At 42.2% G+C, this 27,174-nt stretch overlaps 1 protein-coding gene across 3 annotated transcripts; it reads left to right on the forward strand.

The window, feature by feature from the left end:
* The first annotated feature begins 199 nt into the window (after positions 1–199).
* Positions 200–26,188, forward strand: LOC137100064 (choline transporter-like protein 2). 3 transcript variants are annotated; one of them, XM_067477678.1, is made up of 22 exons: positions 200–359; positions 11,703–11,751; positions 11,833–11,906; positions 12,005–12,089; positions 12,166–12,250; positions 14,364–14,477; positions 14,576–14,636; positions 15,774–15,897; positions 16,256–16,339; positions 16,437–16,549; positions 17,304–17,435; positions 17,519–17,618; positions 17,783–17,875; positions 18,835–18,919; positions 19,294–19,556; positions 19,650–19,744; positions 21,251–21,354; positions 21,447–21,520; positions 21,770–21,840; positions 22,404–22,492; positions 22,801–22,885; positions 23,736–24,946. In XM_067477678.1, exons 1-22 carry the CDS (start codon positions 332–334, stop codon positions 23,894–23,896), a joined length of 2,169 nt encoding a protein of 722 aa, XP_067333779.1. In that variant the 5' UTR covers positions 200–331; the 3' UTR covers positions 23,897–24,946. The 3 variants fall into 3 exon arrangements, with proteins under 3 accessions (XP_067333779.1, XP_067333778.1, XP_067333780.1); XM_067477677.1 differs by lacking the exon at positions 200–359 and adding an exon at positions 8,289–8,562; XM_067477679.1 differs by lacking the exons at positions 200–359; positions 23,736–24,946 and adding exons at positions 8,368–8,562; positions 25,725–26,188.
* The last annotated feature ends 986 nt before the right edge of the window (positions 26,189–27,174 follow it).

Consider the following 27,174-nt stretch of genomic DNA (forward strand, 5'->3'; position numbering starts at 1 on the left):
CAGTTGGCGTAGACGGCGTCACGCTTCACGAGTAGTTGCTATGGACTGTTTGGTTCTTTATTAGACAGCAATAACAGCTCAGTGGGCGGAATCCTCCTGTGTGAGTTAACGGTGCTGCGCTCGCCCACTGATTGGTGCAGGGCCCTGTCACTCACCACACGCTGCGCTGTCATTGGTCGGCTTTCTCCTGTCAGGAATCTCTCCCAGTACTGGGAGATTCTTTTAAAGCAGACTTGTGCGAAGCGATAAACCCTCCGGGAGCTCAAGCAGCTGCTGCCGAGGCTGGAGGTACTTAACTGCAGCTGGGTCCACGGAGAAACCCTTGGTGAACATGGAGCTGGAGGAGAAATCAAAATACGGTAAGTACTTAAAGCTGCAAACGGGTTCACTTGATTTGTACCAACAACAGCCGAAGTTTTCTCTCCACGCTAGAAACGAGCTCATTGCGTGTATTTGCGTAGTTTAACTGTGTAACATTACTGACTGGAGTATTACAGTGAAGTATTTTCGCGTATTACTGCAGTTTGACGGCTGTTGCTAGTCACTTTAACTTGTCCCCAACCGACACTACGACTTTCTACCGCAAAGAGTTCAGTTGAAAACATTATCAAATCTTTTGGAGTATTTTACTGTCAATAACACTATACTGACAATTGTAGTATTTATAGACATGAGTACAAGTACGAGCCGCAGTTTGTAAGTTTCGTTACTTAGGAATTAAATCAGTGAAGAAATCTGTGGATTCTGTAAAAAATCAAGCAGCGATGTTTTAACAACTCCAGAATGTCCTTTTAAGACATGTATCACTATACGATGTTTATTTAACAATCTGTAGAGAGAAAAATAATTTGCTGCAACGATTAAAAAAAAAAAAACATTTACCATTTTGTACCTGTTACGGCGCTATTTTCGCTCAAGCCGCCATCTTTGTTTTGATTCCGAAACAGTGAAAATACTTTGGAAACGAGTTAGAAATCGCTCCAATCTTTCGGTGGACTGATTGTTACATAACCCGGTTGTTCAGAACATCGTCTGTGGATTGTAGAAATACATTGAAAAAAATGGTGAGGGGTTTTTAACGGCCTCCCGGGCTTTTCCAAAAGTCACCGTTAATTTATCTATTGCAGAAAAAGACCGTCGGCTCCGCGAGGCGTCAGAACACACGTGGGGCCAATGTATTTACTATAGTCAGTTCACCCACAGTTACAGTGAATAAATGGGGACTAGTAACGTCACGTTTTGAACATTTGAGGAACAGCAGCGTACAGTGTCCCAGTTTGTCCCTTGTTGTGCAATTGGTGCCACATTCCTCAGACGGGTATGGAAGCAGCAGGAGCTCATGTATAACGTATAAGAAAAACCTCATGATGTGAGGATGGCGTTTGTTTGGCTTTAAGGGCTGTAAAGCTTCGTTGTTGCACTGGTTGTCACTCTCTAGGGCTGCTTCTGTGGGCTTGTGATTATTACCACCATACTGTAAGTACACCTCCATAAATGTGTTTTTATGGCAGCTGTGCTTGGTGATATGGAGCTTGCAGAGAAAGTAATTATGCAATAAATGATATACACATAAGACAAACCATATTCCTGTTTAGGGCCAGTACAACTGGCTCCCGCAGAGATTTTGTAATTGTTCTGCTGTTATTGGCATATTTAGCTTATGAAGCATGTTGATGGCTCAGTTGATAGAGTGGAGGCCTACTGACCATAGGTTCATGTCCACATGTCAAAGTGTCCCTGGGCAACACACTGAACCCCCTACGGCCCATCCCATCCCCAGCCGTGCAGCACCTGTCCCAAGTCCGGTAGAAACTGGGGAGAGTTGCATCAGGAAGGGCGTCTGGCATAAAAACTGTGCCAAAACAACATGCGGACAATGATCTGAACTCAGCGTGTACAGCGTATGAAGGATGATGAAAGGAAAGATGATAGGAAGCTTTCCTCTCTCGCTGAAACTGTAACGTGATGTGTCCTCCTCGTCCCTGCACACAACCTTTGTCTTGTGCTGACACATGACAGGTGACTGAGTCATGTTACCAACCTCACATGAAGGCGGCACAATGCTGCTGCTCAGCCAATCCAACCGAATTACTTGGACAGTTCCAAAGTCCGACACTGTCTCTTTGAGAATTCTTGTATTGACAGTCTAGCTGGCAGCAATAAGAGTCTTTAAGGGCACTAAACGATTCATTTGTTGTCACCTCTGTAGTCATTCTGTCTCTGGACATTTTGTGTCTTAGTGAATACTCTGCATAATTTGTGTCTTGTTGAGGACACGTTATATGACTTTGTTGACGATTTCTATGTGTTTAGGGACATTTTGGATATTTTGAGAACATTTTGTGTCACTGCGGGGAGAATATTGTTTCTCTTTGTCATCACAATTTGTGCCCGTGCCTGAGGCCTACTCAGTGATGTAGGCATGAGTTGGACTCACAGTAAGTGTTCACAAATGGAGTAACACAGGAGACACAGAATTGCATTTAAACCCACAGGAGGAGACGGTGGGGACGTGGCTGCAAATTCACTTAAGCAATAATGTTGATTAGTGTGAAAATTCTCTGGAAACTTTTAGCACAACACACATCTTAATCACAGTCAGCTGACAAGGAGCAGCAAGAGAGAAACTGAAAAAGAGAGCTGAGCATGGCACAGGGCGGGTGTCCCAGGCTGTGCAATAGGATCCACCACAGACTCACATGTTGGACTAATTTCAGACTGAGGTATATAAAGAAACCTCAATGAAAGGATCTGAAGCAGTAATACACCCTGGCTTTGCTGCAGATTATGTGTAATTATAAGCCATATTTAGGTTTGAAACCTGATCTCAAACCTTTCTGACCCCCCTTTCATGTCTGTTAAACCTTATTCAAGCTGCAGTTGCACAATTACTTCTAGCCTCTTACAGCTTATGTCCTCTGTAGTCCAGCTTTACCAACAAGCCACCCTAAACATCTCTGTCAACCATCCAGAGCCTCTGCTGAGGACCAGCTCCTCTTCAGTCTGAAATACAAAAGCATGTTCAGTGTGGTGTGAGGCTGATTGACCATTTAGGTCAGAATAAATGAGTCTGGGCAGAGGAGGAATGACTTGGATGTGGGAGCATGTGATGACTCATTTACTCGTCCCACTCAGTAGCAGAGTTTGTTGATGTTGGCTTCTCTCCCTGTCTTCAGAAAAGTCTCTGTGAAACGGGGGTGGCAGCAATAAAAGCACCTGTTATTTTCACTACTCAGATCTCTCACGTCAATAAACATATTATTACCACCGTGGAGACAGACAACTATGAGAGAGAGAGAGACACAAAGTAAATGTCGTGTCAAGGAGCTCAGTGCATCAGGGAGGGGGGTCCCCCAGCAGTCTAAGCCTACCGCAGCATGACCGTAACTAACTATAAGCTTTATCAAAGAGGAAGGTTGTAAGCCGAGACTTAAAAGCAGAGAGGGTTACTTCTGATTTTGAAGAAAGCAATAAAACATTTTTCTTTCATTATTCTGGCATTTAGCTAAAAGAACTAATTTTAATAATTTTAACTGACCTAAAACAGGAAAGGTTTAGTCAGATTTAATGTCAGACAGTGAGGAAATAACGGTTATGTGTATTTTTAAACTCTGTGTGTGTGTGCGTGTGTGTACACACAACTTATTAGTCATAATTTGTTATTTTCTTAATTTGAATACACAAATAACTAAAGCTGTCGAATAAATGTAGTTATTAAAAAATATAGTGTCGCCCATAAACTTGGAATCAAACCGCTTCTCATGACATTATTGTGACTGTGGGATTTATTCTTTATGGATAAAGTGTATATCTTCTCAAAACTTTATTCATCAATTGCTTCCAAATATATCAGGGAAAATGAAACCACAGTTTGAAACCAAAGAAAACAAAATTATTCCAACTTTATGGACAACACTGTATAAAGTATTTTAGAATTGAAATATTTCTACATAAGTATATTGATTCCAATAATTTTAGTTAATTTGTTCAGTAGTTTCTGAGTTTCCTTTTTAATGGGTCAATATGTCTTTAATAAACTTTGTTTTAGGAGTCTGCAAAGTAACATAAGCTTTCAGATACATGTACTTGAGCAAAAAGGATAAGTTTACAAGTCTAAGATGTATTTGATCATAAAGTAAAAAAGTGTAGTACTTGAGTAAATGTACTACGAGTAAATGTTTTGATCAGATGCTCTTCAGCCTCAACTTTAGGTAAGTAAGAGAAAAAGTATTCCAGACAATATCTCGCTTTCACTTTGTGTGTGTGCCCAAGATAAAGAAATAACCCCAGAGATGAGGAAATGATGTTAGTGTTGCGGTCAGCAGACCCCAGGAAATCATAGGGGTGGGCTGCATCTCCAATATGTTCGCTGTAGCTGTGGCTGGTTCTCTGTGGCTTGTGGTAAGTTATCATGTCACATACAGAGAATACAAATTGTTGCTTAACTTCTAAAGCCACCGTCATGAGATTTGCTTTGGTCTTTGGCTTCAGACTCTGCTCTCTGTCTGCTCTAAAAATTCTGGAAGCGCTTGTTTTTGGCACAATACATCCCCACTTTACGACCCACCCTCTAAACACAGTGCTACTACCAACCCACCACCCACTCGGTTAGACAGGATTTTAAGGGGAACGCTCCCTTTATGCTACTGTACGCTAACAAATCATAAACGGTGAAGGGAGGGTTGGCTTAAATGCTCGGTGTGTCACGATGTTAGAGTTCAGGTAACTGAATGCATGTGGTGCATGAGAGTATATAAAGAACAAACCAACACAAACAGAATCTCCTGTGCACGCAGCCAAACTTTATTTAAAAAAAAAGAGAGAGACAAAAGTTGAAAGGCCCACATCTGCAGACATTTAAGTATCTTGTCTCTGGGAGGGAAATTTGCTTCATATGTTGTTGTGTGAAAATATTTTAGTCCATATACAAACAATTTCCAGTTGATTTTCCTGTGAACGGTCTGTGTGTGATCGTAGAGTTGTTTCTTTGTAACACTATAAATAGATGTGAATGTGAACTCTCCACACCCTGTTACTGTGATGAAAGACATGGGGGGGGGCTGAACATGAAATGACTGTACAGTTGGACATGGTTCGGGATTATTTTCTCATGCAAAAGTAGCAGTACTGCAGTATGAAAGTGATTTCTCTAGTTTCCTGTCTTTATGTCCAGTCCAAATTTGTTCCAAATTCAAAGAGAGAACCACCTCAAAATATCAATCAAAATATTTTTCCGCTCTAAAGTTGTAATGGTTATCACAGCTTACGCAACAGCCCCTAAAATCAGGTCTATTCGGTTTGGGAGGGTCCAGAGGGTTCCAAAAGACCCCTCTGGGGTTCCCACAGCAGAGCATGTTCCACACATTGATTTGGCATGTGATTTTATGCCGGATGCCCTTCCTGTCGCAACCCTGCCATTTTTACGCGGGCTTGGGACTGGCACCTAGTTTGCCCTCGGTGGCTGGGGCGGGGTCACACCTGGTGGTGTGGGATTCGAACCCGCAGCCTTCTGCATCCCAGCCCTAGCTCTACCACTGAGCCACCAAAAACTTCAAAAAACCCAAATTGACAACAGCGGCTAAATTGGACCACAGTTTAGTGGCCGTTTGAGGACCGTACGTAGTAAATGAAGTACTTTCCACTGATGTTTAGGGTTCTGGTCCGCGTTGAGGATTTCACTGTGAGGGACAGATAAATAAACTTCACACTATGAAATGTGTGAGAGAGGAAGTGAAGAAATACGTTTGTAGAGAAATGAGACATTTCCCAGAGCTGTTATGAGTCAGTCATAGAGCTTTTTTTATGGTATTGTATGTAAACCTGCTTTATTCTGTGTGAAGATGGTTTAAGGGACTTTAAGCTTTGTGTGTTTTATGAAAATTGTTTATTACTGAAAGACAAACACTTTCCTTCTGTCGTTGGGTATTATGTTCTTCAGGAAATGACAGGTCATGGAGAGAAACATATTTTTAATCAGTAAAGCAGCTGTTTGCAGTGAACAGCAAAGAATTCCAGCTCAGGAAAAGGTTGAGGGACAATCGAATTATACAACTGCAGTGACATACAATAAAAGTCTGATGTGAAAAATCTCATAAAGAGTAAAATGAGCAGGCTGAGAAACAGAAAAGCCACGAGACCACGGCTCAATATATACTAAGCATCTTCTAGTTCACTTATGAATCTCATGAGCCGTCCTACATTTTAAATAAAGGCCTTTATATACCTGATAAATTGCTCTTGTCCTAAAAGTCGAACCAAAGGGTAGGGAAGGGTCAGGGTGCCCGGAACATGGACATCACATGATAAACAAGGACCTAAAGTTACACAAATTCAAAAACTGAAAATAACCAAAAAACAGACATTAAAAGGGCAAAAGAGCAAAAAAGACAGAAAACGTTGACATGATAATGTTCTAATACTTTGAATACAGGACTTGTACATAGCACTCGGTGAGCTGAATTAACGGATGGTTAATCTGACGACTTTGAACAGATTAAAAGTGCCACAAATCATGTAGCTCGGTTACTTCCCCTCACAAAGCCGCCTGCATCGCACCACTGTGTGGCATCAAGTCAAAGTAGTTTAAAAGGGAAAATGACAATTGTCGGATGTCTGGCGTTTGACTCAAGAATTAAAATTCCTCAGAACATATCTGCCTAGGTTTCACTTCGTCTGACTATGCTAAAAATGTTTTGTTGTTTAGGAAGCAACAGCAGAGCCACAGTTCCTGAGGGAATTGGCCATGAAACGAGAATAAAATGGAAACTCTGAGTCTTTCCAGCTGTTGTTCTACTCCTGTCAGCATCTGTAAGCACACAGTGCTGGAAAACATGTTCTTTACTTTCTATACATTTACTGCAAGCAAATAAAAATCCTTCAAAATAATTTGAGTGATTTGATGGAATAAACAATTACTTTGCCTGTAAAAATTCAGAAAACTGCGATTTATATAATGAGAATAATGTGCAATACAACCCAACAATGGTGGAAAGTAACTAAGTACATTTACTCAAGTACAATTTTTAGGAACCTGAACTTAGTTGTGAGCGATTTCATTCACTTCACTCAGAAGAACTTTTGTACTTTTCCCTCCCTTTTATGTGACAGCTGCTTTTAGCTCATTTTTACAGGACTGCACATTTATTTATTAAATATTTTTTTAAATAAATACAGACCTTTAAATAATCAAACGTGTATACAAACGCACACGTTTTAAACCATTTTATTATTTGTAATAAAAAAATTAACTATGTATATTTTATAGTATAAGAGCAACATAAAATAATTATAAACTTTAAAAACAAATGTAAATATAACAAATTTTCATCGTCAACCTCAACATTTCCATCTGAAATGTAGTGGAGTACAAGTATAAAGTGGCACAAAGACGATGTGCACTGGTGAAAACACTGTGGAGTCTATGTTGTGTCATCAGTAAAGAAGCTTCAACATCCAGGAAGAGAGAAGAACATCGACAGAGTTTCAAGTCTCCATCTTATGCAGTTCTAAACCTCATACATCACACATTAGTTTTATAACTTTCTGTTTCTGGGCAGAACATTCTCCACCCTCAGGACACTGCCCCCGACCCTTTTCTCCTTTTCTGGAAACCTTTTCCCTTCCCAGCACCTGTGAGCTGGGATTGACTCAGTGTGGGATGGTCTGCTGTTAGACAATAACTGATCTTGGAGCAGTTCTGCAAACACTTAAAGTCACATAGTATATATGAGACAAAGTTTGAAGAAGATTTTAAAAGTACACTAAGTACAAGTTGCCATTATAACTAGGAAAAATGCTGAGTAAAATGCAATCATTTAATCACACTTGATTTTCCATCCCATTAAGATTCATTTAGAAATATTCTGATGGCCTCAGGCTGCTGAGTGCAGAACAGAGATCTGTTTTATCTCTGAGGCATTTGGAGAAGAAATTCAACATCACAGAATGAGTTTTAGATTAAATATTCTGGATTTTCCCTCGATGGGAGTGATGCTTTTTACAGCCAGAAACCTCCTGCACACCTGAAACTAATCCTCCCACCTCTGCAGCAGCTACGCAACCCTCCACTGGAGGCACTGGAGTTCAGCCCTGTTTCCTCCAAACACATGGTTTTGATAACACACACACACAAACACACAACCTTTCCTCCTCCTGTGCAGCAGTGGCAGACCCCACCTCCTTCTATTCCTCCACACTTTTCCAGCTCTCCTCGAGTTCACTTTTCTGTTTGGAAGGAGACAGAAACCAGACAAGAGGAGGTGTTAGGGGAGCGGGCGGAGGTAGTGGGAGATGCACAGGTGGAGCACGGGCTGAAAAGAGGCCGTATTTTCAGACTAAACCGCACAGGGGGTGGGGAAGTGTGAGAGTGAGGTGGGTGTTGCTGCTCACACAGTTTTTCAGGGACAGGAAGAACTGGTTTCTCCTCCACAGTAGCTACTGGCAGCGCTCATTTACGCCGGCATAGAGGAAGGAAGAGCAGGTGAAGCAGCTCAGAGCTTGTTAGAATAGCCCACAAACGGAGTTTCAACATGCCTGAAGACGGGCAATATTACGGAAAGAACGGTAACTACTGAAAGTCACATCTTTATGTGCTTAAAAAGGAATCTGTGATTGTGAACAGTTGGGAGTGAAAGTGGAGCAGCAAGTCAACACGCTGTGGGCAGAGAATGGGTGTGATTGTACAGGTGTGTGTGAGAGCAGGGAGCTCGTTTATCAGTGGGAGTTTGTTGTGCAAATGTTTGATTCTGTGAGCAAACGAGCTTCTCTTGTAAAAGTGCAGCTGCATCCAGCTTAACCAAAGCTGCCCGGTGCGTATTTTTACCTGTTGTATCTCCATCATCGACGTGGAATTTCCTCGTTGGAAACCTGGTCACACTGTGTGAATGAAAAGCTACGCCCCTGCTCTCTCCAACAGGAAGCTGTGACCTCTCTGAGTGCTTGTCTGGTAAATGCTTTCTGCAGCATTATCCCACTGCCCACATACATAATTAATATGCACAGACGCCACGGTGAACAACGGAGCCCTGTCTGCACCCTGAGGGGCCGAGATCCAAAGACCAACATGGCGGCTGTCATGTCCTGTTGTTGGTTAACAAAAGCTGCTAAAGCTCCATTTGTTCAACTTTCATCACTTCATTCTTTCCTCCATCCTTCATCTAACAGTTCCTTCCTTGTTTCCTTCACCTTTTCCTCCCACTTGAACTCATCCTTATCCTCCTACTGTCCTTTCCTTTTTATTCTCAAAGCTCCTTTCTTTCTTTGCTTGATTCTGTTTCTTTGCATGCTTCCTCTCTCTCATGTTTCATTCCTATAATTTCCACTTGGACTTCCCTTCCACCCTTTTGTCTTCCTTCTGAAGACGTCCCTCATTGTTTCCTTCTTTCCCTTTTCACTCCCTTGTTTTTTTTTTTATATTTTCCTTTCACCTCCATCTTTCCTCCTTTCTTCCTGCATTCGCTTTTTCCAATGTCTTCCCTTTTTAAAATGCTGTTTTCTTCTTTACATACATCCTTTGGTTCTTTGTTCTTCCCTACTTTTCTCAGTTTTTATTTCCTGGTTTCTTTCTGATTTCTATCCTTCTGTCTTCCTTGTTTCACTTCTTTTAAATTTATAATATCTCTCCTTTCCTTCTCCTTACACTTCCATCACTACCTCTGTTACTGTCCTTAAATCCCTTTTTTCTCTTTGTTGCTCCATCTTCACAGTTTTAAATGAACTGAAGATCCTTTATAACGCTCTGTTCTCTTGTTTTCTTCTGAAATGACTTTCTCTGCTGAAGCTGCTGTTGTTGGATGGCTGAGTTTGCAGCCTGATAATCAGTGACTTCTGATCAACATGTGGCACTTTGTTTTTATAGCTGGTAGATAATTTGGTCTGATAGCAGTAGTTTAGCCTCCTCCTTCTGACACACTGTTCTGAAATGACCTGCATGCCTGCAGAAACAATAGCAGCTCAAAGTACATCATCCAACTGACAGGACCCACCCTAATAACGCAGTGGAACCTGATGAAAACAAGCAATAAACATGGCCAGATGATGGTGATGATGCAGCAAAGCTTTAAATAGAAACTGGTTTAGCTCCTTATGGTTCCGTGTTTCAGAAGCTACATATGCAAAAATCTGTTCTACCTGTGGAAACTGCAAAAAAAAAGAGCACAGTAGTTTTCATGTGTACACTCAGAAATGAGCTACTAATTACCCAACAATGGGTTTATCAACGAAGTTCCAGCGGATCAGTAACAAAGTCTGGTTCAGTCAGGATGACCATCCATCATTTAATGTCAGACACCAGTGAGGCGTTTGTGCTGCATGTAGACAAAATGTCTGTCTGCCTCATCGTGGAAACCAAGTACTTTCACACAGGATCTTTGATATGTTTCAGCACTTTTTGGAGCCACTTACACTGGAGATTTTTACCATTTTAAAACGCATTTTACTACATTTGGATTAGTAGTACAAAAAATATTATTTGGGTAAAGTATGCAGAACAATTGGGTGCAAAAGTTTGAAATGTTTAGTTTATTGGACAAATGTGTTTTTACCCCAAATTAAAGGTAATTTTTATAACTATTAGTTCTAAAAGTTGTATTAGCTTAATAACTAATCATTATCAATTATTAATATTTCAGGTGGAGGGTTAGGTTTGCAGCCATCTACAGTACATGACACTTCAGTGGCCACTTCAGAGACAAGTTTGAGTTTAGTCTGCACATCAGTGCCTGTTTGAGTGAGTGTAGGTTTGTGTATGTTTGTAATGAGAAAACCCAGAGTGTGTATGATGAGTGGCCCCCTCTAGTGGAAGTGCTGCTTGGAATGGCTTCCTCTCAAAATGCTGCTGCTTAGTCACCAGGGAGGAATTTGTCGGTCTTCCAGGCGTGTCTGTCTGCAGGGCCTTCACAGGAATGGTGGGGGGCAAAAACTGTGTGTAACTGTTTGTAAATGTTAAATCGCCTCCCATTGAAATTCTTCAAAGTGTGTAGTTTGGAATGTGGTCCTGCAGTTGAAGGCACGGGTGACGGTTGGGACTTGTTGTAATACCGATGCAGTACTGTCCTCAAGTTGTGTGTAACATTGTTGCTGTTGAACTGAAAATGAGATTTTTAGTGTGTTAAACAACAATTTTATCTCGCTCTCATATTACAAATGGGAAGCAGAGTAACTTCAAAGTGAAGCATTAAATATGGATGAAGCAGCTTTTAGAGTGGTTGGTTAATATCAGACCACAACATTTGCTTATTTATTGCTACTAACAAAAGTGTCAATTAGTGATTAGAAGAAATGAAAGAAATGTTTAGTTTTTTCTTTTACAGTAACTAGTCAGAAATCTGGTTTTTGAAGTGGTTCTCTCCTTGAAGACCTCCACATTTTAGGTTTCTGCATAACCTTTATGGGGCTCATGTGAAATAAGTCTGGACTGGATTCATGCTATCAACAGCTCTGATTTCAATAGTATTTAAAACACTTTGTTTTCATCAGTAATTCAGAGAAATCGTTTACTGCAGTACTGCTGCTTTTGGAATTAAGGTACATTTTGCAGCATGAACTCTGTACTTGAGTAAAGAATTGAAGTGGAGCACTTTGTTTGGAGTAGATCATGGATGGATAAAGTAGCACGCCCAACAAACACAGGTGTTAAAAGCTGCAGATCTCAGGTAAAAGATTTTCAGCAGTCAGTGTTCATCGAGTGATCTTCTCTCTTTCAGGCGAGCCGAAGAAGTATGACCCGTCCTTCAAAGGCCCGATCCACAACAGGTGAGAGAGAGATTTTACCTGCAGCTTTGCAGCATCCAGATGACATTACTAACCCTCCAAATGTTGCTCCCACCTTCCCAGGGGCTGCACAGACATCATATGCTGCATCTTCTTCATTATTGCCATTCTGGCTTATTTCGCTGTGGGAATACTTGGTGAGGAAACTTCTCTGCGACTTGCTTTGTGTACCACACATTGAAATTGACCTCTTTGTGACTTGTTATGATGTTTCTCTTATATTTTGTGCACCCAGCCTGGTCCCAGGGTGACCCCAGGAAGGTGATCTACCCCACAGACAGTCGAGGGCAGTTCTGTGGGCAGGTCGGGACCCCGCTGGAGTGAGTCGTTTTCCTGTCCAGGGTGTGTGTATGAGTATGTTTCCACTCTTCTCTTAATTGTTCTGCATTTTTACAGGAACAAGACGTTGTTGTTCTACTTCAACATCATGAAGTGCGCCAGCCCCTTGGTGCTGCTCGAGTTCCAGTGTCCAACCACTCAGGTGACAACTCTTCTTTCCTGCTGCTGTAAAACTACACTTCCCTCCATAATGTTTGCACTCCACCATTTGAGATTTGCAGGAACAAAAGTGGTTAAATGAGCTTTTTTCAAGTTTTATTTGTTGTATGTTTGTTTGTACAGAATTTTTTTTTTTATTGCCGTAAAATACAGCCAAAGTATTAAGTAAAATAGAATTAATCTCATTAAGTCATGTGATTTCATTAAAACTGATGCATTAAATCGTGAGCAACATTGGAGCGAGGTTTCCCTGTTTTAGACTTGATAATCCATCAGTTTTCTTTCACCGTGTAGAACTTCAGAAAACGGGGAGCATTGACGAAGTTTGTGCTGCTCAACCAAGTCGTTTGGAATTGAATTGATGAATAATCTAAATTCTTAAAACGTGAGAAGCAGCAACAGAGCAATGTTTCATATTTTATGAGCGTGTATGTAGGTTAGGTTTATTTTTGTCTCCTGTGGGAGCAGTTTGTCTTGGGTAGAAGGGCAGAGCTGCAGTGACTGGATATACATAAAACAAACATGTGGTGCCAAGAACATACAAAAAATAATACAGTTTCTCTGGCAGTTTATTGTACAGTGAGTGTTTAATTTTTACCAAAGAATCATGTTTCATCACATTTTAAATTCCTCACGTTTTGTTTGTAAAGGAACTAAATGTCTTTCCTCTGAAATGTAGTGAAGTAGAAAAGTAAAGTAGCGTGATAACAAACATGTTTCAGTAAAGTCCAAGTCCTTCAGTCATGCTTTGGACCTGGGTATCAGTTTGTTTTTCCACCAGCTTCACTCCGTCTCACGGACTTTTATTTTGTAGTTGTTACCTCATCACTAGTCCTCATCACCTGTTCTCCAGTCTATTTAAAGCCAGCTTTTCCCACGGTGCCCCTTCAGATCACCTCTGCATGCCGACAGTCAGCCTGGCTGTCTGTAACCCTTTAGCACCAGACTCTGCTTGGATTCCTGTCCTGTGCTCTTTATCCCCCTCGACATTATTTCCTGTTGTTTGTTGGCTCCTGACTTCTGATTTCGTCCTTCGTCTCCTTTATTTGTTGTTCTGAGGTTTGGTCTTTTATTTATCCCCGTCTGTTAGTCTCTGTTCATGTTCTTATGTGGGTTTTGTTAATTTGGACTGATCCTTGTATGTGCACTCGTTCTGTTCGTCTCTGCCCTATATCTGTCTGTCCATCTCATTACAATGCATGGAGGGTTTCAGCCCAAATCCACCATCCTCAGACTCTACACTAAGCAGAAGGACGGAAGCCGAGGATTATTGAGCATCAGAGCCACTATCCAGGATGAAACAACCAAGATCCATGAATCCATCAGGAAGATGGCCCCATGTGATGATGTGCTTAGTGAAAACAGGCAGCAGAGACCACAGGAGCAGGAAACCTCATGGAAGGAGAAGCCCTTGCATGGTATTTACCGCTGTCTGATAGAAGAAGTGGCTATTAAAAAATCCTAGCAATGGCTGGACTGAAAGACTGCACAGAGTCACTGGTCCTAGCAGCACAGGAGAAGGCTCTAAGCACAAGATCAATAGAAGCTAGGGTCTACCATACCAGGCCGGACGCCAGGTGCCCCTGATACAATCCAGCACATAACAGCGGCGTCCAAGATGCTAGCTGGCAGGGCATACGTGGAACACCGAGACCCTTGTGGCTGGCATAGTGTACCGAAACATCTGTGTCGATTACGGGCCCGAAGTCCACATCTGCAAAGGTGGTGGAGAACGACCGAGCTAAGATCGTGTGGGACTACGTGTGTGTTTTGTCTGAGTCCTCCTTAAAGCGGTCGCACCATCTTTTTCCGTCCTCGTTTTAGGGGAAGGTTTCCGGCTGTTTTCTTTCCATTTCATATTTTCATTAAAGCCTGTTAACCACTTCACCTCCTCCTCTCTGTCTCCTGACTTAGGTCCTTATGCAAAAACGTTTAAACTTCAAGTACCTACTTATTCACTGTGTGAAATGGGCTTAAATGATGAGAACTTTTCAGTTTTTTTTGTTTCCACTTAATGTTCATGTGCAATTTCCACTGAAATTATTTCCTGCTTGTTGTAAAACTGCACCCTGCTGCAAATGTTGCCTCCTCCTCAGATCTGTGTGCACAGTTGCCCCAGTAAGTTCATGACTTTAGTCAAAGCCACCACCAGCCAGAATGACTTCAACTACTACAAGCAGTTCTGCCAGGAGGAGGTGACCTATCAGATGGTGAGTTTATGCTTTACTCTTCACACTGATTCGCTTCAGATATTTTAAACATCCAAAACGTTTCAAACACCCTATTGTCTGCATATACTTTGTTGCAGAAAGCACCAGAGATCCTGAAGAATGGTCTCTGTCCTGCCACGCTGATCCCCAGCACGTCATGTGAGTGTAACCTCTGTCTATCAGTAAATGATCCTTCTCTTGTTAGAAGTCGTCCCGAGAGTCGATGCAGACACAGGTAAAAGTGTTGACCCTGAAACGAAGCTCCTTTCCTCCTGAAAAGTGTTCAGAAGTGGACAGTAGAGAGACTCCAGCTTGTTGTCTTCAGTCTCAGAATCAGTCACAACGCACTGAATGTGGACGAGGGAAAGACGAGAAGTAGAAAACAATCAGCAACTTGGTGACGGTAAAGACTACAGGAGCGTGTCCGAGTTGCTCAATGTTCCTCGGAGCACAGCTGCTGATGTTCTCAACAAGTGGCTCCATCATCACACACATACCGACACGTTGGATTCTGACAGTGACGTAGTGACTGATGCATTGTGGATTAGTTTGGGAACATCACAGCAGAATTTATCTGTCCAACACTGTGAGGCGAGCTGAGAAATGGGTTCATGGAGAGAAGACAGACAAATGTGAGAGTCGGCAGCTTATTAGATTTAGAAAATGAAGAAGACGACGTCCCCATCACAAACCAACATGAAGATCTCTTCCGTCACTCTGCTCATCTGTTCCAACCAAAGAGAAAGTGTCAAATATAAACTGAGGGCAGCTCCAGCAGTGGTTTCTGTTCTGAAACACACACAGAAGAACATTTTCTACACAAAAGACACAGTTACCCTCTATTGAAAAGGTGCAAATGACACATGAAAGTCGTGCTGTTTTATCCCTGATACTTTTTTCTGAATCTGAAGTGATGCAGCTCATGTGTTGGACCCTCAGTCCTCTGATTGGCTCGCAGTCCTTGGGTCCTCAGAACTGATGTCTGCAGTTGGATCCTCTTGAAAATCTTGAAGTTTTTTGGTGACAGAAGAAGAGAAGAACATCCCCACTGTGGACCAGGGAGGAGGACCAGGTCTGTTCTGGAGCTGCTTCACTGCAGAAAACGGTGAAAGCAGAAGATGGTGGAGACGTTCTGGAGACAAACAAACGGCCCAGTGTCAGAGACTCTGTCTCAGGATCATGATCCAGACCCTCTAAAAGCACCAAGAACTGAATAGAGGAGACAGTGACTTCACTTCAGAAATAATTGTGTTTTATTAAATAAAACTGTTTGTTTTTTCTTTTTCTGTCCGGCAGTCACTCGAAGGTGTTTCCCCTCTCTGGGTAAGACTGGAAACGTGATAACTGTGGGAAACAGTACCCAGTTTGATGATGGATCTGGAAAAATGGTAGATGCCAAGGATCTCATAAACGGTGTCACGTGAGTTTACATGTCAATGAATTTATTGTTCTACTGTAAATTAATGTTCAGTCGTCCTCTAAAGCAGCAGGTCTGCACAAAAACATACAGGAAGATACTTAAGAACCTCTTTCTATGCAACACATGAGCCTCAATGTTTTCAGATCAGGTTCAGTTTTTAAGCTGTTACTGGTTATATACCAAACCACCGAACCTTCACAAGACTTAATTAGAGCTGGGATTCGTACACAAACTCAGTGCTGCAGTAAGACAGTTGCTGTCCTCCATGTTTCTTTTTAGCAGCTGGATCTGATCTGAGTTCTACAGACCCACAGATCAAAATTCCCCAGTGCTCGAACTGACTAGATTCTTTCCACAGGAACGCCACTGTGGTGATGGAAGCTCGTCAGGTGGTCACCAAAATCTTTGAGGACTTCACTCAGTCCTGGTACTGGATCCTGCTGTAAGTCACTGAATCCACCTCTTGCTGATTGTGACCTTGTTTGTGTGTGAAGACTGGACCCTCAGCTCACTCGCTCTCTCTCTTCCTCTCTCTGCAGAGGCTTGGTCATTGCGATGCTCACCAGCCTGCTCTTCATTGTCCTCCTGCGCTACCTGGCTGGTATCATGGTCTGGGTCATGATCGTCCTGCTGATACTGGTCATAGGATACGGTAGGAGCCAAAACACCACAGACTCTTGCTGTTGTCTTGTGTTTTTCACATCTAATTAGTTGAGCACTACGTTTGGTCTGGTTTTAAAAGTATGCACAAGCTTCATTGGTGCCACCTGTCACAACAGGAGTCTCTGATTGGCCAGTACTCATTGCTGGCTAAGGCATGAGGACTAAGATTGGTCAAGGTGAGAAAGTCAGCCAATCACAGGCAGAGTAGGGTGAGCCTGCACTGAATAGATTCATGGAAAACCTGCATTCCAAGTAAAACATAAAGTGAGAAGACAAGCGCAGGAAAAGAAGCCAAATTGAAAGTGGGAATGTGAAATGCTGCTACTGAACAAACCAAAATTACATTCGGAAAAAATTACCCACTAAATGTTTACTTAAAATGTCAAGTTGTTGGTATTATTGCTATGAAAGTACTTTAATATTGTAATGTGGACCTGTACATGAGGAAAGTTTCTCTATCCAGACCTCCTAAGACCCTCAAACATCGCCCCACACTGGATGTAATTCCACCTTTAAATGTGAGCAGATATGTTTTCATCGGCTGCAGACTGACTGAATGTGCACAATGATTTCTTACTATGAAATATTCATTACACCGGACTTGAGTTCAGTCTGATAGCAAAATATAAATGTATTTCCGTCTGCAAGTTATTCCAGGTGCCCTCAGCCGGAAACATGAACCTTTCTTTCCCGTTCGGAGCATAAAGTGACAGCGCCGTGCTGGTGCGTTTGTGTACCTGCAGGTATCTTCCACTGCTACATGGAGTACGCTGCCCTGAAGGGAGAAGCAGGCGCCAACGTGACCATACAGCAGCTGGGCTTCCAGACAGACTTCTCGGTCTACCTGCAGATCAGACAGACCTGGCTGGCCTTCAGTCAGTACACAGCACACACTCTCATGTTGTCACACTATAAAAAGCTGGGATGTGCACTCAACATGTCCCTCTGCCTCCTCCAGTGATTATCCTTTGCATCGTGGAGGTCATCATCATCCTGCTGCTCATCTTCCTCAGAAAGAGGCTCCTCATCGCCATCGCTCTCATCAAAGAAGCCAGCAGGTTGGACGGCACATGTAGAGCAAAAACACTTAGATATGAATTAACATTTTGAGATAATTCTGTGCAGTGGTACTTAAAAGTTTGTGAATCCTTTAGAAGTTGAAAAAAATGTGACCAGAGTTTCTCTCAGATCCTAAAACTAGATACTGCTGTTATGTTTCCAGAGCCATTGGACATGTGATGTGTTCCCTTTTCTACCCACTGTTCACCTTCCTCCTGCTGGCCATAGTCGTCGCCTACTGGGCAGTTACTGCTGTGTATCCTTCAAGTCACAGTCAGTCATGGCTGATCATGCTTGGTTGAATGCAGACGAAACCTTGGAACTGCAGGTAGACAAAATGAATTTCTTTTCAGGACATCACTCACTCACTATCTTACGTTGGTAAACCTGATTTCCAGGTCGGGAAATTCGGAATTTTATCCAACAAAACATAATTTTCATCAGCTTTTTGCTAAAAACCTGATCTCAGATAAATGTAGTGGATTTGTCTGAATTGTCCTGGAGAAGAGTTGTCACAGATGTGGCAAGAAAACAATAAAGCTTCTAGAATGAGTTGCTGGACAGTAAAATGCTCCTCAGTCCACTGGACAAATAACAAATATGTGGACATGGACTGTAGAGTCTACACAGGAATATGAAGGTAAAATAACTTCAGGTAACGTTCTAGTTACTGTATATAACGCTCGTTGCCAACGTCTCTCTCAAATGTTAAACGCTTTTATAATGTTCTTGAGAAACCTGAGTATAACGGACTGTCGTCATCGATTAACTTAAACCACGAACGTTTTTCCATGTCCACTTACCTGCGCAGGTTAACGTGTACGAGGACACAAAGATGTTATTGTATTATAAATAGTCCCAGATCTTTAGATCTTAGACCATCACAGTTCTATTCAGCTCAAATCCTAATGCTGCCCATTTGTTTTTGTTCTAACCCAGAGGTTCTCAGTCCTTGGCCTTAAGGACCCCTGCTCTGCTTGTTTTCCAACAACCCACTGCTGATTAGTGCTCTGAAGTGTTTTAAGTCCATTACAAGCTGGACGATACCATCTCAGATGGGGGTGGAGAGGGGGGGAGGCAAAGTGAATTGGTATTTTCCAGCTTCCAGCTGATGTCTGGTGTCTTAATGTTGTGGCTGGTTGTGCTCATATGTCATGTATGTTACTTTGTTCACAAGATAGCAGGACTTAATCAATCCTTAACAGAACCGATCAGTTTCTTGTCTACTTCAAACGAGCCCATCTACAAGGTGTTCAATGAGTCGGCGTGCGACTACTCGCTGAGCAAGTGCAACCCAGCTGTACGTGAATTTAGTTTTTACTGCTACAAATGTGGTTAGTGTGAACATCAACTGCTGCAAACACAGGCTTTCTGTGGCACATGGAGTCATTTTCTTCAGTAAAAGTTCCTTTTATTTCAGAAATACAGATATAATAATAATAATAATAATAATAATAATAATAATAATAATAATAATTAATGATGATTTTTCTTCTGCTGCTGCTTCTTGTGCATCTGTTCATCCAGGTTTTGGCTTAAAATGGGGATTAGTTTAATTTAACGGGGTAATTAATGAGTTGACTAATAGCAACTTTGCTCATTGTAGCTGTACACTGTACTAATCCACGTCCACATCACACATGAAGACATTGTTTTCTGTGTATTTGTGCCCAGAACTACTCCACCAGTACTATGAAGACCCAGTGTCCGGACTCCAAGTGCCTTTTTGCCTTCTACGGTGGAGAAACCGTTTACCACAAATACCTGATCGGGCTGCAGTTCTACAACGTCTTCCTCTTTTTCTGGTGTGCCAACTTCGTCACGGCTCTGGGACAGATGACCCTGGCCGGGGCCTTCGCCTCGTACTACTGGGCCTCTGTGAAACCGGACGACATGCCCGCCTTCCCTGTGTTCTCGGCTCTAGGGAGGTCTCTCAGGTGTGTGTGGTCCATCTGTTGATTCTCTAATTTGTCGTCCTCTTACAGTTCGTACATGACGCACAGCAAAACGTGCCGTTTGTGTTGTTGCAGGTATCACACGGGAACTCTGGCGTTCGGCTCCCTCATCCTGTCCATTGTTCAGATCATCAGGGTTCTGTTGGAGTATCTGGATCACAAGCTCAGCGGTTTGTTAATTCTGTGCAGATACAGTAGAGAGGTTGGGTTCCACAGGTTGGCAAACACGACCTTTGATCGAGTCGGCTGCAGCCGCACAGTGATGTACAAAGTATTCAAATCTAATTTAAAAAAAAAAGTTGGGACACTGTAAAATGTAAATTTTGAAAATGAATCCTTTTTTATATGGATACTATTTTTAATTGTAAAAGTACAAAGACAGCACATCTAAATTACATTTATTATTAATATGCTTCAATACTTTTATTTATGTCTTTTTTTTTTATTCATTTATTCAACAAGATAAAACTCATTAAGCTTGAGATCTTGATTTGCTCATCGTGAGTTTGATACCAGCATCATGTCTTAAAAATCTGGATCGTGTGTGTGTGTGTGTGTGTGTGTGTGTGTGTGTATGTGATCACCTCTTCTCTTACCAACACTCTTTAGGAACTGAGAGCATTTGCTTTCAGTTGGAAAAGAAACTTGTTGCTTGATAAAGGATTGGATGTCCTCAGCAGTCCTCTGACAGGTGTCCTCTGTCCTGTTTTTGTCTTCAGTTTGACACCTGGACTCTTACCACTGAGCTTTGCTGGTGTAATACCTGCAGAATGTTGTTTGACATTGTGTTGCTGGGAAAAAAAAACACGAGCTGAATGTCTGAGTGTTGATTTGAGCTGTAGGTGGTAGAATCCCCACATTCTTCCACAGTGATGCTTCTCCACCTCAGTCTTTAAATGTCATCAATGCTCCAAATGTGATACTGACCTGCTCCCATTAACCTCATTAATTACACCAACTTCTTTGTGCCCTGGTCCCAACTTTTTGTAAAAAAACAAAAAAAAAAAAAAAAAAAAAAAAAAACAGATTTAATTTGAAATAGTACAAAGACAACATCACATTTGTTTTTGTTCTAAATCAAATAGAGCAGATATAAAAAGAAACACAAACAAATGTGATGTTGTCTTTGTACTATTTCAAATCTAACTTGACATAAGTTGAGAATCATACCTTATTTACATTTTACATTGTGGCCCAGCTTTGAAACGGTCAGGTTGTTCAGTGGGTCTGTGGGTCACACAGTGAACGTGAGGCTGCTGATCGAGTCCAGAAGAACAAATCGCATTGACGTTTGTTGTTTAGTTAAAACCGTGGAGAACCACATCTTTCTGGGGGGATGTGGAAACCACTCATACTTCTTACACTCTGGATTAACTGTGCGTTAATCAAACTACTGGTTTAATATTTCACATTGTTAGAACTAAGCTCATGTGGTTTTCGGGGATTAGAAAAGTCAGAACTAAAGCAGTGAGACAAATGTGATAGAGTAGATGTAGCATGAAATGGATGTAATCAGGTGATGTAAATGTATAATATTTGAGTAAATGTTCTCGCTAAAATACCTTCTTTTCTACCAGCTTTTTATTTCTGATGTATATTTGTACTTCGAGATGACGTGAAAGACTTGTCTCTTGTGTCTAATTGTCCGCTCGTGTGTCCATCACTGTTGTCCACAGCTGCGCAGAACAAGTTTGCCAAGTTCGTGCTGTGCTGTCTCAAATGCTGCTTCTGGTGCCTGGAAAAGTTCATCAAGTTCCTCAACAGAAACGCCTACATCATGGTGACTTTCCCCGACCTCGTTATGAAGTGTGAAACCTACTGTACTGCAGTATTATTCCAAACGTACATGTAACAAGCGTGTTTGGCCTCCAGGTGGCGATTTATGGCAAGAACTTCTGCACGTCTGCCAGAGACGCCTTCTTCCTCCTCATGAGGAACATGATCAGGTGAGTTCAAACCAACACCTGTAAAAGTAGTCTGAAGTTGTACTTGGCAGTACCACTGTGTAAGTACGCTGTGGTACGAGAAGAGGTTCTGAGTGTCAGCTGAAGCTTTCACCTCTTGCACTTGTAGAGGTATTTTTTTTTTTTTTTCTTCATGTCACTTTATACATCAGCTCTGATCCATGTGAGTGGTGAATTTTGTACCTTTTCCATAAATCCAGAGGAGATGTATAAAACCTTTCCCCCCTGCAGGGTGGCAGTGCTGGACAAAGTCACTGATTTCCTCCTGTTTTTGGGAAAACTGCTCATTGTTGGACTTGTAGGTGAGTCGCCTCAGTTTGTGCTGTGTACAGTTACTGCGTTACAAATGTATAAAACTCCAGTTGAACTTTGTGAATACAGTGAGCTCTGTGTGTAGCCTGTTCATAACTTTATAACAGGTTTACGTGAATTCATTTATTAGTCCATGAAGTAGTGGAGAAAAAGTAATGATGCTGTTCGTAGTTTCCCTGCTTTTCCCGGCATTTTCGCCAAAGTCACAAAGATCAACAAAGCATGACTTTTCTTGGGACTGGACATGAAGACACATACTGTAGTTTGTCTAATTATGAAAACATTGTTGTAGAAGACAGGACTTGACGTGTCTTGTCGGGTTCCCTGGGCCGTCCCTGTTTCTGTAGGTTTACATTATTGTCTTTTGAGCCTTCACAGTGACTTTTTCCTCAAAGCAAATAAAGCGTCGCTCCATCTAAATAACCACAAAATAAATGAAAACACAAAAGTCACTTAGGGACAATATTCATGCGTTTACACACAGAGATACTTGGTGCAGCTTCTAGAATTTTGCAGGATGTCTGACTTGTTTTTGGGTTTTATTTTTCCACAGGGGTCTTTGCCTTCTTCTTCTTCTCGGGCAGAGTAAAGGCCTTTCAGAGCACAGCTCCCAGTCTCCACTACTACTGGGTTCCCATCCTGGTGAGTCCGATGCTGCCAACACGAGCAGACAATTGTTAAGTCAGTGCAAGAAGCAAGAACGTTTCCTTTGTCCTAAATTCCTCTCGTGTTTTACGAGTCAGATTTAACTGTTTCAAACTGGACAATTTATTGACACCTGTTAATGTCCGTAAAACCATGACCTCACGCTTCAGTTCTGCTTCATTCACAAATGCACCAAACCAAAGTCGAGAGCAGGAAGTGTCAGTAGGTGATGTTCCACTTCCCCTTTGTGATCTTTGAGTCTCCTTGTGTGTTATGAGTGACGTGTTTGTTGTTGTCGTCGCCAGACCGTGGTGATCTGTTCCTACCTCATCGCCCACGGATTCTTCAGCGTTTACTCCATGTGCGTGGACACTCTGTTCCTCTGTTTCTGTAAGTAGCACCTCCTCAGCTCTTTGGACATTTTTCATGACACTTGTAGATTATCTATGGAACACGTTGGACTGAAGAGCAGATGAATCTCTCAGTGCTCTGAATTCAAAGCTTAACAGTGACGTAATGTTTAAATCTGCATCTCGCAGCTTTATCCTCCTGAATCTTGAACACATCTTTCAGAAGCTCCTTGATCCAAATGCTGAAGGTCCTGGTTCGAACAAATTAAGTTTCAGATATGACACAACATCTCTGTAGCTGGTGTTAGACTGGAGCATCTTCCCTCACAGACAGACACCAGCTACCACATAATTAATGTCACGCTGAAGCCACGTTTGTCACCTGAAGCAGTGAATGCAGCGCTAGCTCTGCTTCAACAAGAGAAGCTGCTGCAGAATCAGTGCACACTTTACAAACCTCAGCGTCTGAACTCCTCTGCAGCAGGAAGCTGCTCTGTGGAGCAGTGGCTTGATGTTCGACTTCAGGGAGATAAAGTAACACATTGTATTGTAGCTGATATGGATCATTTGACGTATGCTCAGGTCAGCTCTGCACCCTAATAATCAACTGAATTAAAGCTTTTCCCACTGTGCTCTTTGGTGTGGGGCTGTGCCTAAGTCTAAACTGCATGAATAATGTCTCCAAGATTTCCAAATAACAGTACGTTCAGCTTGAAATGCTTGGTGTGGGCTCCTTTGCTTGCTCTTTGACTTTCTGTTTTGTCTCTCTTCTTTTCTCACTTCTCTCAACTCGCCTCCCCCTCCCATTCCCTACTGGCCCCTTTTAACCCCCTTAACTTTCCCTTAACTTTCCGTTCCATTCATTAACACACACACAAACACACAATAAGGTGAAGACCTGGAGCGCAACGACGGTTCAGCCGCACGGCCTTATTACATGTCGCCAACACTTCGGGAGATTCTGTGGAAGATGGCCGCTGACGATCGGTCTCCGGCTCAGCCACTGGACCGTGAGGACACGCGGCCGACTCAGCAGGAGGACGCAGCTTAGACGGGTTTTATGGGCAAAGACCCTCCGTCCAGCCACATGGTTTTTAACTATTATCGATGAAGAGCATCTTCAGTTCTGGAGCCGCTGCTTTCTTGTTGCCTGTTGGGAAATTCGTCTTATCCCACAGATGTAAAGGTGGCAGTGCCTTAAAGTGGCTCTGCTGCAACCATCAGAGGTGCAGACTGAGCAAAGCTGATTGGGGCTTTTTGTTTCTCCTCTGTTTTATCCGCCTTTCAACAGGAGGACACAAAATAATAGTAAAGCATTTTTTTTGTTGTTGTTGATGATCCATTTGTCAAATGCTGGAACTGGATCAACAGAAACTGAACCAGGTTTAGAAAACATCAAGCATGTGTTGTAGAAGTTGCACAGGGACATTGTTACTTTGGAGGTTTATTTAAGGCCTGTCCTCATTTTTACTAGGATGGTTTGTAGAGGATTTATGATCATATTCAGACGTCCGATGCAAATGAACATTTCTAAATGTATTTGTTCTTCCCACTGCCACTTTTCAATAGAAGCTTGAAGCCATTCATGTGCCTGATGTCCAGAAATAAGCGGCTGATGTATTTGTTTTTTACCAACATGTAGAAAACAGCTGCAGCTCTGGTGTTAATTGGTGCGTTTACCTGCTGTTTGGTGACTGTGTTCAGGCGTCTTTCTCCACTGAGTGACTTCTTAACCGTCTTAGAAAGAGAAACCAGGTCACTGTCATGGACACAGGTCTTTACAGCATGTGCAGGATGAAACATTCAGTCGGGATGTGATGTGTGAGCGTGTTGGAACAGAACTGTCTACACTTCATTTAACCCGAATCACATCGTGATCATCGTCCTTATTAGTGCTGCTCTATTAGCACTGTGCAGTTACTGCTCTGTAATTTCTGTTTACACACGGAGTCACAACAGATCTGTGTTTAGATGAATCCTGGTGTTTGGGTTGTTTGGTTGCACACGGTACCTTTTTTTTACTGGGCTCAACTGATTTGACAGTATTTACGGCAACAAGTCTTCACTGTAAAACCGAGGGATTAAAGTTATGGTAAAGATACATGTTGGTGACTGTTTGATGCATTTTACCGTGAAACTGGAACAGAATCAAAGTTTATCACATTTATTAGAACATTGAAGCTTATTTGTAACGTAAAAAGGAAAACGCTCCCTGAGCTGCCGGAACCTTCTCCTGCCCACCTCCCTCGGTGCTATGCTGAGTGCAAACAGGAGTTTGCGGCCAGATGTGGAGAAAAGCAGGAGCCTCAAACACCAACTTTGGAGGAAGTTGAAAACAAGCAGAGCTGTAAAGTTTGTTTCTGTTACTTTGCTGAACGAATAAAAAGCTGAAGCTGAGCTTCAATTCAATTCTCTGTGAACCTGACATGATGCTGCTGCTCTGAAACCTTCTGTTCAAGTCACAGCTGTGCAGCAGCAGGTTTTTCCCCTCACGTTCAGGATCACACTCCAGTTTATTCGTTTCTTTATTAGGGACAGTGAAAGGTCCCAGACTGGGCAGCATTAGCTTCAAAGCTGTATCAGCTGCACACATTACTCCAGGTGAAGAGGCCTCGTTAGAAACTTTGCATCCTTCATTAAAAAGTTCTAATTAGCTCAAATAATGCAAATGTTGCAGCTGCTGCAATACAGAGGAAGCTCACCTGTTAGGAAAGATCAGAACAATGTTTGGTGAATAAAAGCTCATGTTTAATTTCCACTTAGCATCTACAAAAAGGAACCATCGTTCCGGCTCTTTAGAGAACAAAATTACAGTAGTTAAAATAAAAACTGGCTCCAAGGACTTGACTTTAATTTCAACACTGTTTTATTATTTTCAGTGGAGGATCTTGAGAGGAATGATGGCAGTCCAGAGAGACCCTACATGATGCCTGAGAGTCTGCGCAAAATCCTGAATAAGAAAAACAAGGCCCAGCCGGATCCGTAGGACTCTTGGGTTCCAGTCTTCACGGTGTCGCTCTCTGGTTTACGAGCTTTTTGTTTCCAACGCCGTTCACATCCAAACATGTAATTTTTTCTATGTTGTTACTTTTTATAAGAGAAGCAGCAGGTTTCATCTTAAATGTTTGCATGAACGTAAAGTCATCTATTAATATGGTTTAAAAGTATTTTATCTGCTTGTTTTATTATGAGATGTGTATTCTTGTTACATAGGGATTAAGATTTAACCTTCTTGTTAAAGACGTCAGACAAAGGGAATTAGAACTGATATGTGGGACTATATTAGATGTTGACTTCATGTTTCTGGGATAATGTTTTTGAAATAAAATAGTTTTGTACATAATTGCCAGACCTCTGTCATTTCCAAACTAAAAACAGTTTCCACACTGTTATTCCACTGGTCTTCTGCTCCACCCTGCAGCGACGCGTTCGGCGTTGTTGGTTTTGAAGCTGTGCAGATGTTTTTTGGATTTTTTTAATTCAACTTTTACAATGTAAAAGTGTTAACGCACATGACTTGTTTTAATCGTCCACAGCCTGCAACTGTCAGTTGGAAGGTCTGGAAGTACCTTGAGAATTGGGCTGAGGTTGATCTTTGGTGATACCAGCAGTGTTGCTGGGGCTTCAGGACCTGCTCATTAGATGCTTCTGCACTCTGATAGAGGCCTTTACATGTATCTCTGAGCCTTATCTGCGTGTGGGGGCCATGCTGGTTTTACCTGGCGTTTGCAGGAAACTTGCTGCATGCTTAGATCATAATCATCGTATCAGCACCTCATCGACCGGTGCATCACCTGCTGGTTCACTCTAACCCTGTGCCAACACTTCAGTCAGGTCTGTTGTTGACCCCACATTAATGCCACGATCTTTCCAGCCAAAACAAACGCGCCCGTATCAGTGACGGGTCTGAGGTAACGAGGTGATTGGCTTTTGGTGGATCTTGTCCTTCATGTCAGGTGTCAGCTGGGTAAGTTTCCAGCAGGGTCACGACTGAAAGATGCTGATGGTGCAGCGTGTCAGTGGAATATGTGCATGTGTTGGCAGTAAGAAGGTTTCTGGGTAGAAGCTCACTCTCTCGTAGTGAAACTGTGCTGCCTCTGTGTGTTAGTCTGACGAAGGGGTATTTACATTTTAATACTTTGACGCTTTTGTTGAGATGCACAGACCCACTGGGGGCTCAGTGTCTTCGCTGGGGACATGAGGATCCTTGGTGGACGACTTGACTTGGTTTTCCATCTCGTTGTGCTCGTGTTGTCTCTGCATTAGTTTTGAATCACCTGTGGCTCTTTAATTTTTTTGGCTGTTGTTGGAATTTTGCACTTTTGTCTT

This window comes from Channa argus, chromosome 15, assembly GCF_033026475.1.
Source record: "Channa argus isolate prfri chromosome 15, Channa argus male v1.0, whole genome shotgun sequence".
NCBI lineage: Eukaryota > Metazoa > Chordata > Actinopteri > Anabantiformes > Channidae > Channa > Channa argus.